The following is a 13,703-nucleotide window of genomic DNA, read 5'->3' on the forward strand; positions in this document are numbered from 1 at the left end:
CCAGCAGTCAGGGTGCTAATAGGAGCTGAGTTTCAGTACCAACCATTTTGGAGGCAGCTCAAACTCCATATGCTGCCAATATCTCCTTTTCAGTTGGTGTACGGTGACCCTCAGATCTTTGATAACCCTGAGTCCAAAACCCCAGGGGTCAACCTCAGGTCTCCCCGGGTGCTTTCTGCCAGAGACTCCAGGTAGGGCCATTCTCCCCAGCTGCAGTATAGAGCACATTTTCAACATCTTGTCCACCCCGGGCTGGCCCAAGAGCTACTGCATGAACAATCTCCCGTTTAATTTGTTCAAAGGCTTGTTGTTGCTCAGGGCCCCATTTAAAATTGTTCTTCTTCTGGGCCACTTGATAGAGAGGGCTTACAATCAGACTGTAATTTGGGATATGCATTCTCCAAAAACCCACAATGCCTAAGAAGGCCTGTGTTTCCTTTTTATTAGTTGGAGACATAGCTTCTATCTTGTTGATCACATCCATTGGGATTTGATGACATCCATCTTGCCATCTGCAGATCCCTTGACCTTACTTTATTTTATGGCAAATCCAGCTTTCAGAAGTATTTGGATTATTTTCTTCCCTTTCTCAAAAACTTCTGCTGCTGTGTTGCCCCGTATGATGATGTCATCAATGTACTGAGGTGTTCTGGAGCCTCACCCTTTTCCAGTGCAGTCTGGATTAGTCCATGGCAAATGGTGGGGCTGTGTTTCCACCCCTGGGGCAGTCGATTCCAGGTGTACTGGACACCCCTCCAAGTGAAAGCAAACTGCAGCCAGCACTCTGCTGCCAAAGGGATTGAGAAAAACACATTAGTGATACCAGTTGTGGTGTACCACCTGGCTGCCTTTGACTCCAATTCATATTGAAGTTCTAGCCTGCCTAGCAAGGCAGCACTCAGCGGTGGCGTGACTTCATTCAGGCCACGATAGTCAACTGCTAGTCTCCACTCTCCATTAGACTGTCGCACTGGCCATATGGGACTGTTAAAGGGTGAGCGAGTTTTGCTGATCGCTCCTTGGCTCTCCAGTCAACGAATCAACTTGTGGATGGGAATCAGGGAGTCTTGGTTCACATGCTATTGCTGCTGGTACACCATTGTGGTAGCAATTGGCACTTGTTGTTCGTCAGCCTGCAGCAACCCCACAACCGAAGGGTCCTCGGAGAGACGAGGCAGGGTACACAGCTGTTCAATTTCCTCTGCCTCCAAGGCAGCTATACCAAAAGCCCATCTATACCCCTTTGGGTCCTTAAAATACTCTCTCCTGAGACAGTCTATGCCAAAGATGCATGGAGCCTCTGGGCCAGTCACAATGGGGCATTTCTGCCACTCATTCCCAGTTAGACTCACTTCAGCCTCCAATACAGTTGGCTGTGGGACCCCCCCGTCACACCAGAAATACAGATGGGTTCTGCCCCTTTATAACTTGATGGCATTAGGGTACACTGTGCACTGGTGTCTCCTAGAGCCTTATACTCCTGTAGGTCTAATGTGCCAGGCCATCAAATCCACACAGCCCAACAAAGCCAGTTGTCCCTTTCCTCCACCTGGCTGGAGATAAGGCCCCTCTAATCCCAGTCAGAGTATTCATTACTCACTTTTTGTAAAAACAAATTAGAAGTCCCTTCAAGAGGATCAGACATAAGATCAGCCCTTCTACTCTGCCTGCAGAATTGCCTGCTGGAAACTGGAGCAGCATTTTTCCTGAAAGAATCCCCTTTTGTGGTTGCTTTTCCTCGCAACTCATGTACCCGTGCATCTAACGTCAAGGTAGGTTTTCCATCCCACTTCATGTCCTCTCCATGGTCACACAGGTAAAACCACAGGGTACCCCATGGTGTGTACTCTCTATATTCTCTCTCTTGAGCAGAGGAACACTCACTCCTAATAGCTGAGATACAGGTGGGGAGTAGGACTTTTTGATCAGTTTCATCAGTTTTTGGACATTTCGGACAGTTTTTCCACAGCCAGGATGCAGGCTTGTAGGGAGGAAGAGAGATTTTCTTTGTATTGCCAGAGACGGCGACCCATTTCATCCACTGTCAGTGTCCCTTTGTCCTTCCAGCTCAGTACTGCCAATGGGTTGGCATACAATGACAGTGTGCTCCGTACAAACTTCCGCCACATGGGTCACATGCATTAGATCTGTGAGTAGTTTTGTGTTGTCCAGGTCGTAATAAATCATCCCTAGCATGGCTAATCCCCTCAGATAGTGGATACCTCTCTCCACGGTAGTCCATTTGCCTGGTTCACATATAACATCTTCCTTGAAGGGGTACCTTTACTTCACGCCTGACAGAAGTTGCCTCCAGAGCTTGAGGGCTTGTGTCCCTTTTCCAATTGCCTTGTCAACGCCCCCTTCCCTAGAAAATGATCCCGACTGCTTGGCTTCTCTACCCTCTAATTCCAGGCTACTGGCCCCACTGTCCCAGCATAGGAGCAGCCAGGTGACAATGTGCTCACCTGGACAACAGCTGAAATCTTTTTGCATATCCCACAGCTCACTCAGGGACAGGGATCGGGTGATTACCTCTGGTTCTGCCTCTTCCTCCTGTTCTCATGAGGACCCTGGTTCATCTTCATCTCTTACTAAGTGAACTGATTTTTTTGTATATTTCTTCTTCTGTATAGGGGCAACTGATACTGGCAGAGGTTGGTTCTTGGTTCACCTGTAGTGCCTGTCACGGGCTATGGAGTAGCTGCAGTGCCTGTAGGTGGGATTGGAGTAGCTGCAGTGCTTATCACCGGGGCTGGAGTAGCTGCAGTGCCTTTCAGTTCGTTTTCCCTCCCTTCTCTCTGAGGGTGCTCCATAATATTGAGCAGTGTTTGGTAGATACTGGGCAGGACCCAGCAAAGTGTGGTAAGTTGTGTGTCTTTGGAATAGCCACAGCATTTTCCTGTCAAATATTCTATCACTTTATCAGGGTCCTGCAGTTGTTTGGGAGCAAAGTTCCAAACCATTGGAGGTGAGAAGTTCACCAGATACCTGCCCATATTTTCCCACATGCCATGTCACCCATGATTATCTAGCCTCGGGGCAGATCTCTGGGTGATATTCTTAAATAGTTGTCTAACCTTAAACAAGACCTGGAACACATTTAGGAGATACAGAAATAGGAACATGCTGGCTTGAACATCCCAAGGATATTAAAAATTCTCAAGAGCTATTATAATTTGCCTGGAGGAGAAGAGGAAGGTGAAGAAATGTGTCTCCCCCATGGATTGGCTCTCCGAGGAGAAAAGGTAAAAGGTGTAATTATTAATAGTTTGTGATAGATGGCTCCCGAAGAACGGAGATGACAGCAATGCTGAGTGCAAATACCAGATCAGTTTCACAACCAGCAATTCTATCATAGCATAAGCCAGTGTTACAAAGTACAACAACATCATAACTTTAGCCCAGTTCCCATGGGTGATAAATGGCACAACAGTGAGCATACACTGCAAGTGAGGTATTACAAAACGCAGCTTCAAGAAGCACACCAACTTTGAGAGCAAATAAATTGACATTGTGACCAGCAACTATTGAACTAATATAATGAATGCCTATAACACATTTGTTCTAACGTGTTCCAGTCAGATTTGTCATTATCTCAACCCGTTGGGCCCAATGTTGGGCACCAAAAAGGACTGTCATGGTTTAACCCCAGGACGCAAATAAGCACCACTCAGCCACTTGCTCACTCCCCCCCACCCAGTGGGATGGGGGGGAGAATCGAAAAAAAGTAAAACTCATGGGTTGAGACAAAGACAGTTTAATAGGACAGAAAGGAAGAAAATAACAATAATGATGATAAAAATAATAATAATAATAAAATAACAATACTCTCCCAACTTCTTGTGCCCCTCCAACCTTCTTGCCAGCCATGCATGAGAAGCTGAAAAATCCTTGACTTAGTACAAACACTACTTAACAACAACTGAAAACATCAGTGTGTTATCAACATTCTTTTCATACTAAATCCAAAACAAAACACTATACCAGCTACTACAAAGAAAATTAACTCTATCCCAGCTGAAACCAGGACAATATTATAAGACAGATGTTGGATTTTTGTCAACCTCACAAATGCCAGCTAAGGACAGGTAAGAGAATCTGTTGGATTATTTTCACTTTCTGTCTTCCTAGAGTGAGATACTGGTTACAGAAAAACATTCTTAACTCCAGTCCCTGATAGGAGATAGTAAATAAAGATGCTGAGCCACGTCCTTTACGCTTTGATGTTCAGTCTGGTTTACCATATTCTTTTACCAGTTTTAGGGCAATGGTATATTATTTGTGGGCATGAGACAAGCTTTTAACCCATGATTTGAAAAAAAAGTACATAAACTGATATGCATGTGTAGGCAAAACCCGGATCTTTTCTGTTAGAGATGGTTCTCAAGAGATAAGGAAAAAGACTTGTATAGGTGATGAAGTGTGATAATATGAAAGGCTGCAAGACAGTTGCTTAAGAAACAAGAACAACAAAGGAATAAACTACTGCAGGCATCACCAGAGCTGGAATGACATTGTACTGTGTACTATGTTTCCATGGCAACTAGCCATAGGAAGATGAATGTCTCATATTCACTGTGCTCTGCAGTACATGTCTCTATAAATCAAACTTGCATAAAAGAGCATAAGATTTCTTCCGTGGGGTAGCTCTGAAAAACAGGTTATTTTCTCATTACTAGATAATTACATGAAAGAAATACGAGACAATTAGGTCGTTTTTCGTATGGAAAGTACCAATACATAGAAAAGTACTAATATACCTCTAGTGTGTGATCCTATCAATCTAAAGGCACAGCAGCATAAAATGCAGATCATGAATGCCTTCTTTTCTTCCTCAAGATCTGATCTATGCTTGCTAGCTTTAAAAACTGTATGAGACTTTTCTGTCCACTTTTGGTTTGTAAGACATTTTTCATCATTTACAGGTTCACTCACATTCACATGTGATTGGTTTTCAGCTTACTTCTGTCACTATTTCCATTATCATGGTCTAAGGATTTGGCATACAAATAACCTATTTTTTCTAAACAAATGGTACAGCTAAGATAAATACATTTTCAGCAGCAGTAATTAATAATATTGTATAATTCGAATTATGTTCATATTCACAACAAAAAAGCAAAACAATACTTGAAATATTTTTTTAAGAATTTGAATCCAGCTTTAAAAGACATGTTCACTTACAGACAGCCATTTATCAGAAATTATTATTGCAAAGGACTTGTCACATTTCATATCCATGTAGCTACATGCAGAGCAGCAGCGTTATTATGAAGAAATTCTTGTGTGTGGTACCCATTACAAAAAGCCCCATCATGAAAGAACATATCATCATACCATTTACCTTAGCAGGTACTTCTGCAACTCCTGTGTCAAGAATGTTGAGTTTTTATGGCACAATGGCATTCTAATCAGGTGCACACCAGGTGCATGATAAGCACTTGAGCATTTTGTTCAGTATAACTGCAATTATTAGCTCAGAAACAATAATTGTTATGCTACTTGTTCAGGCAAGATTATGGTCAGTTAATACAATCAAATATGAACTAAAACCCCACATTTTGCAAACTTTAGCAACAGCTAAGTGCAGTATATTACTGGCATCTGTAAGAAAACAATCCCTCAGGAGAAAGAACATCTACTTTAAGTATTCTTTTATCAGTATGAGATGAAAATATATTTATGTTTGTTCCTATTCCCATGGAATTAAAAAAAACCAAAAAACAACAACAAACCACCCACATGTTATACTTAGAAACACTACTGAATGAGGTGTCTTTTTTCTTTCATAAAATAGAGCATTTAACACCACCACTCCATCCTGAAGCTGTATTACCAATTCAAATTAATTCACTACATCTTTACACATTTATAAAAGAATATACAATGTTAAAGTAAAGCAGAAATATTAACTGTATGTTTCATAGCCTTGTATTCCAGTAAATACAGTAAGCCATTGCTAATAATAGGCCACAAACTCTATACTGAGTTGCAAGGTCTGAGGACTGAGGCTTGTCAGACTGTCTGAACTTGCTTGACCTGCATGGAGATTTTACTCGCTTTATCTGTAACAGCAGTTCTTTTAAGGACCAGATGGCTATGTCTAATTTGTTCTTCTTACCTTTATACAGTATAAACATAGCTTTATGCAGACAGTAGTAACAAAAATGTCTTCTATGTAAAATGAAATATTTATGAGTTTAAGATAATGATGTAGAGAAATGTAGACCTGGCATGATAGCAGAGCCCTTCAGATGTAAAGACATAGCATATAGAGTAGAGGAGCACAGGCATGGGATGTTAAGATACAGGGCACAGGCTAACACTGGAGGATCAAGACTATAAACAGCTCACCAACGGTCAGTTAAAGAAATGCAGACACAGGAGCTGGAAAAAAGTGGGTTTATGGATGACAAAGAGAGCAAAGAACAAGTATCTGAAATATGTAATGTATGCCACATATAGTGAATTTGGATGCAATGTGGGCTTGCAGACCAATGAAGAAAGAGGAAGGTGTAAACTGTGTTGGAAAACATACAAAAATGACCCAGAGTGGATGCTAGAGTGACAGACAAGAAAACATCAGTATGAGTATCATACTCCCTCTGGTGAAGAAGTCAGGATAATGGCAATTCACCCTGCCATGCCTGCCTTGAACCTGCCAACCTCAGGACTGAGAGGGACAGTGGAAGACTGAGAATAACAGAAAAAGGGGTAGATGTTAGGAGGTGTGTAACACAGTTAACTGCATTAAGACTTTATGTAGCATAGTATTCTTTATTTTATTTTTCTTTTTTTTTTCAATTATTAAATCTGTACTAATAATAATTCTTTGACTAGACTGCTAAGATTTCAGTTACAGTAAAAATAAATATTGGCTTTATGTATCAGGTGTGTGTTCTTTGTAGCCATAAAAAGATTTTGAGCATAAGAGTTGTTTACAGGTAGGTTAGAAAAATAATCTGTTATTCTTTAGCTTCTTACTGTATTATATTAAACATTTTAAGACTATTTTCATATGAATAAAATATATGAATGATAAATACAACAATTCTATTTTCAAGCCTCAAGTTTGTTAAAATCCATTCAACATGTATGGATGCCTCATTATGCACCTACAAATCAAGTCTACTTGGTCTGAAAGCTAAATTACTTTGGTGTGGCCCTTCATTCTTAACATAAATCAATTACTGATATTCCTCCTTCCTTGTGTTCTTGTTTTCATTTTTATATCTAAGAATATGTTGAGAATTACACTCTATAGCAGAAAATAATTCCTTGCTCTGTATGGTAAGCAGAGAAGCTAAGTATTATGTATGCGCCTTCTTTTCCTACTTCCCGTTCCTTCCCTTTTAGCCTTTGAGACACTAACCACAGACTTAGCTTATTCTGTAACATTTTACTTCATTTAAAGTGTAAGAAAATAATACATGCAACCCTCCAAATTAAAGGAACCCACCAATACCTGACATGGTTTGGAGATAGTATTTCCACAAACATGAAATACCCTTTTCATATAATAATTTCCTGAAGCTCTGAAATTAGCTTTTCTAATTAAGCTTTTTTTTTTTTCCTTCTCTTAATCTGTCACTATGTTTCACTTAAGATTTGGAATGCTCTTTTGAGTTGAATCTCCCAGTCTTCCCCACTGATTGTACTATGGTTAAAATCACAGTGATCACAGTATACAAACTGCATTGCTTCCAGATGGAATTAAACCGAAAGACGTGTTCCCGGCATGCACCCAAAGCACTCCAACTTCCAGTAATTAATCAGCCTGTTGGCCAGACTAGAATTAGTCCAAGTAACTCCCTCAATGAATGTCATACAGATACCGGATCCCCAGCATGAACTTCTTGCTCTACAGACCTGATTCTTATGTGCTGTATTAATTGCTAATATATATATAATTTTAGAACTCATACTTGATTAGAGTCATCACACCTAAAGATGCTAAACATCTTACATGTATATGTATTGTAAATTATTTTATTTAACATGAAAGAAATATTTTAAAACTATGTTCAGTCCCAAAACTTGATTTTGGTCTCTGTACTGAAAAGAAGGAAGAACAAGAAACATATCTGCAAATATAAAATTATATATACTGTTTGTTTTAGCAATCCATTGTCATATGGATTTTGTGCCACAAATACATTGAAACTTCTGACAAATATCTATGTCCAAAATATTTCCTCTGGTTTTCTTTTCATACAGTTTTAATCCAATTGTACAGCTCAATTTAGGACAAAAGTCTTAGCTCTGTTTCCCTACATAAAGTTCAACATACATACCAAGAGTTAAAAGAAATATCCCCAAAGGATGTGTACCTAAAAGAGGATTTAGGACTCTGATTTCAAATTACAATTCTGAAGAGTTCCATGCAGATTTGGCCTGTTCAGTCCTAAAGAAATCTGTATTACACAATACTACTGTGCAATTTCTTTCAAGAGTAGCCAAAGAAACATGCAAACCTCTTCCTGAAAAAGAAGTTTTTCTACGTTTCTCTTCAGGTTCCATACCTTGTTCATAAATATGCAATCATAAGTTTCATTTGCTGGACTCTAATATGCTAGCATTAGAGCCACTGTTGATCGTGACTTGTCTTCTTTACTAGATACATAGTATACCATAACATTTGGTTGAACTTTACTTCATTTATTAAATTCATCATTATTATCATTTAGATTTGAAATTGGGGAGTTTCATTGACAGAAAGATGGGTCAAAAGTTTTCAGAACTATTTTACAATATGAAGCTAAGTCTGAATTTATTTGACAATTTTTCAAATGAGAAAGATAATGAAAAAATATATGTAAAAATGCAAAATAAAACATATGCTTTTCTGACCTAAAAAGCATTCATATTCAAGAAAACCATTTTAATCACTGTACAGGAAAATTGAACATTAGGCCCTTCATAGAAGTCCTTGAAATAAAATATTTTGAAAGGATAATACCTGAAGATATTCTACCTACATTTTCCTATTCATTTCTTGAAAATATACCAAAAAGTGATAGTAAAATCACTTGGACATTAAGAAAAATATACCACATAACTTTTCAAACCTTCTTAAAATACTTACTCTCCCCAAAATATATTATGTCTTTAGTGCAAAACCACAAGATTATCATCTAAGAAGACATTAGTCACTCTATACTTTGATTTTGTTATTGTATGCCAGTGGCTTGAAAGATGTATGGAGCAATTCCTGTTCTGCTATAATGCTTTGTACTATGACTCCAGATAACTGCAAAAAAGAAAAACAAACCAAAATCCAACACCACCTTTTAAAGATGGTGCTCAGCAAGCTATCTGATGCCATGTCTTCAAAAGTGAAGGCTTTTCTCAATGACTGAGTTACTTCCAAACAAAACATTCACATGACAAGAAGGAAGTTTTAGGCTTTGCAATGCATTGTTTTCCAAAATATTTTTTAAATAATGTTTACTGGCAACTGCAGAGGTAAGACCAATTTTTTATGATCTGCAAATTACTCTCAAAATTTTATCCTTTCACTTCTGAGTCAATCTCACCTTGCAAGAAAACTCACCACTACTGCCTTGCATTATACACTACGGTTTAACTGAATTTTTGAAGAGACAGCTGTTGAATGTAGATTTCCTGATTACAGGAGGGAAATGTAAAAGTAAATAATTTTAGGCTTCTTAAGAAACAGTACAGGCAACAAATTACTTTCTGTATCTGGTAATATTTATTATTTTAATTATAGTTATTGTTTTTATTATTTCTAGTTATACAATTTATATTATTTACACATATTATTTATATTTATAATATTTATTATTAAAAGCACTGAAACACTAATGTGCTGAAGCTTATATCTTCAGCTGCATGATAGAATCTAATAATTTCAATTAACTGAAACATACACAACAAAAAGCCTGCTCTGTTAATCTTACGTGAAGGCTTCGACTATGACTTTTTTCAGATAACTTAGGAGAAACAGAATTGAAGGCTCTCTGGAAGTCTTCAAAAGTCAAAAATCCTCTATCTTTTAAATCAAGAATAGACAAGAGAAAAATAATATAAATTAAGGGGGGGGAGGTTAAACTACTTAATACTATTATGTTTGCATGTGAGCTAATCGATTCATATTTCTGAAACGATTATACACTCTTTAAGTTACTGTATTTGCAAAATATTTTAGGATGGCTACATTACATAGATGAACAGTCTAAGAAGGATTTTATACTGACAATTCCTTTTTGCCACTGTGAACCCTGTTCAACAGTACCGTGCCTACAACATCTACAACTCTCTTATTGAAGTTCTAGTTTTAAAAGTAGACATCTTGAATTGAAAATTTCAGATCTGTAAAACTTTGCAAATATAAACTCTAAAATACGCAAAATTACATTTCAAATCTATAATTTTCATTGACATCTCAATCTGAGCATTGTGTTTCAAAAATTTTTTTCATAAAAAATTTCTCCTTCAGTTTAATCCTGCTGCAGACTTAAGATCCTGAATACATTATACCAGAGTAATATCAACTGATCAGTCACTTAGGTTATGAACTCACTTCCAGACCCAACTGGAAAATAAAGCATCTCAAACAGGGCTATCACAGATTGTGTGCAGCAGATAGCAAGACAAACAAAACCATAGTGCTTGAAACAGTTAAGTCCTTTGAAATAATTCACTAAAAATAACACTTCAAAAGCTACTTTCAGTTCATGGCAAAAAGCTGAGTGGATGCTTATCTGATCATCCCAACATCATCTGATCTGCCATATGTTTCACTCTCCCTCTTTTCAAGGACTATCGACCTATCTCAGGTCAGGAGAAAAAGGCAAAGGATCATCTGAATGTCTACCGGCTTGGAGGCTACTGATGAAGTTTCCTTTTTTTCAGTTTGGCGATGGGAGATCCTCTGCTATCTAACAGGAATGAAAAAGAATCACCACATCTACTTCCCGACAGGAACAAGAAAAAATCCTTGGTGCTTTGGTTTCCCTTCCTTGGTCTATCATGAGAAATAAAAAAGATCTATAGCCATCACCAGGGACAGAAATCTGTAAAATATATGACATAAATAAGTGAGTGGAGATATATGAGTATGAGTAACATGGAAATAATGAGAGGCAGTAACAGCAAGCAGGTAGGGTGAATGGCTAGAGATTTCTTCTAACAGCTGGAGGAGCTCATAGTACATCAGACAATACAGTGCTACCACCTAGAACTCCACAGCCTACTGACCCTGACTTTACAGTAATATCATCACGATCTTTGTTAGTCTGGTACTGTTTTACTTAACTTTGCAGCATCCAGGACATCTCAACTTCTTTTCATTTCCTTCAGGTGTTCTGTTTTCCTTAATTGTTTTAGAATTAAATTAATACTCCAAATATTTAGGAGAAGAACTTACCTTGCGCAGCAAAAGCTGAAAACATTTTCCTTGTTTCATTACTGTATAACTGTGCAGCCTTCATTGCACTCATGAGATTTAAAAACTTTCCAAATATTAGACTTAGAAAAATGTAAAATATAAATAAATCTCCCTGCAAAAAAGTCAGTTTTTTCTCGTTAAAAATATGTATGACTGTGGTATACTCATTATGAATAATTTTAATTATATAAACAAACACAAAAATAAAACTGAAATAACAGCCTTCAAAGTTAGATCATGATCATGCAAATATTTCATATTGTTTAAATTTTCTCACATATTTTCTACACTTGAGTATAATAATTCTGTTTACTTCTACTTTTTTCTTCTTGTTACCTGCCATCTCATGGTTCTTTGCACTGGAGAGAAACATGGACTTTTCTAAGTCAATAGCACTTGCATGCCATGGATAAAGATCCATGCTGCTTAAACAATTTATCTGGCATCATTCCCAGCAGTGAGAGAACTCTGAAATAATCTATAACCTCAGATAGAGATTCTTATGAAATTCATAATAAAATTGAATGTAAAACTGAATGGGTTATTCCTCCTGTATACTATATGAAAGTCTTTATCTTATCCTTTTAATGAATCAAAAAAGAAAGAAATTGAAATGCAAACCTAGTTTGTAAGTTCTTAATTGACCATTTCTTCTAAAATCAAAAGTAAACCATAAAAATTTAGAAACAAAAATCTGCCCCCCAAAACTTCAGGCCTCCCCATGAAACATGCAAAAATCTTGACATAAAAACTCTGCAGATACATTTTTTTTTGACAAAAAAAATCCCACTTCAGCTCAATATTTAAACACAGACAAATATTCTTTTCTCATAACTTTCTAATATATGCTTTATGCTCATTGTAAACAATTTAGTTTTCTTTAGAAGGCAACATGACTGTATCCTGCAGGAATTTTTCTTTATCAAATAACATAACAAAAGCTCTGCACTTCTCTTTCTTTGGTTCATTCATATCCTATTCTTTCTGCAGTTGTTCAAAAGCACAACTCCTTCAGCTCCACCTGCTGTCTCAATTCAAATCTTAAACTCCAAGCGTATGGATTTCCAGTGTTTCTTTCCTTATTTCTCCTTGAAAAATCGTATATTAAGAACTGTTACAGTCTCAGTTTCCAGGATTACAAAGTCTTGCTGCTTTCAACTGCTAGGTTCTATACATGCACAATTTCTTTAATAACAGAGGTTGCCTAAACATACTGAACTTGCCTGCGTGAAAGGCTTTCCATTCAATTGGATAACTATGGAAGTGAAACCATAAAAAGCAATACAAGCTTTCCATCCATTTATTTTTTTCTCTTTCAGAGTAACATACGAGCCCAGAAAATTATAGTATACAATTTTCCTTTTATAGAATGACTCCTATAATAGAGTGCCGCCTATTCATTGATCTTGAGAGTTGGCAATTTATGTGCGACTAGAACAGGCTGTAAAGCTATCTCAACAGACAAAAAGGTCATCTTAAAAAAATATCAAAGCCAATTAGGTATTAACAAATCTATAATCTATCTTTATATCTTAGTTCACTATTTTTCTTTCAGACATTCATGTGGTTGTTCTCTTGAAAAAAATCTGTGTAAAAGCTTTATTCTGTATTTGCTGCCTAAATTAAAGATTTACAAGTAAGGGTGTGGTTTGATGAACATGGTTTCTGGCATCAATGCTAGAATAAACAGAACCAGCCTCCACAATGCCCTTCAAACGTATTGATACAAATACTTGTGGGGCCATGTGGCAAGAGGGATGAGGGAACTTATTGATAAAAGTAACCACATTTTTTTGCCACTTCATTTTTTATATGAATCATTTCCCCAATAAGACTTGCCACATGACCCCACAAACAGATGGATGGGCGTAACTGATAAGGTCAAGGATAAGAAAAAACCAAGCAGAACTATATAAATGGGAGGGTTGTTACAGAAAGAGGTATTTTTTGAACTGTGGTGTAAGACTCCAGTATTTGCCCAAGTAAATAGTGGAACAGTATCAAAGAACTGATAGAAACTTCTTCATCACTTAACAACTTGAACCCTAAGAATTACTAATTACTTTTCTCTATCACTAATCTATATAATGTTACTATTAAGAAATGCAACTTAGAGAAGCAAGAGTAAGTTCAAGCTAAATGTAACATACAGGCACAAAAATATTACAAAACTAAATTAAATCATATGATTCTCTTTAATAGCCATGGTCAGCTCATTTATAGAATCATAGAATAGAATCATTTAGGTTGGAAAAGACCCTTAAGATCATCAACTCCAACCGTTAACCTA

At 37.2% G+C, this 13,703-nt stretch overlaps 1 protein-coding gene across 1 annotated transcript in view; it reads right to left on the reverse strand.

Moving 5' to 3' along the window:
- Positions 1-1,079: 1,079 nt before the first annotated feature.
- The window catches only part of EFCAB11 (EF-hand calcium binding domain 11), an 18,751-nt gene continuing 6,127 nt past the window's right edge, over positions 1,080-13,703 (reverse strand). The window contains 3 exon segments of the mRNA XM_010584014.1: positions 1,080-1,373; positions 9,924-10,015; positions 11,393-11,477. Coding sequence (XP_010582316.1) covers positions 1,080-1,373; positions 9,924-10,015; positions 11,393-11,477 — 471 coding nt within the window.

The sequence above is a fragment of the Haliaeetus leucocephalus genome, unplaced genomic scaffold, assembly GCF_000737465.1.
Source record: "Haliaeetus leucocephalus isolate CR32 unplaced genomic scaffold, Haliaeetus_leucocephalus-4.0 Scaffold932, whole genome shotgun sequence".
NCBI classification, from domain to species: Eukaryota; Metazoa; Chordata; class Aves; order Accipitriformes; family Accipitridae; genus Haliaeetus; species Haliaeetus leucocephalus.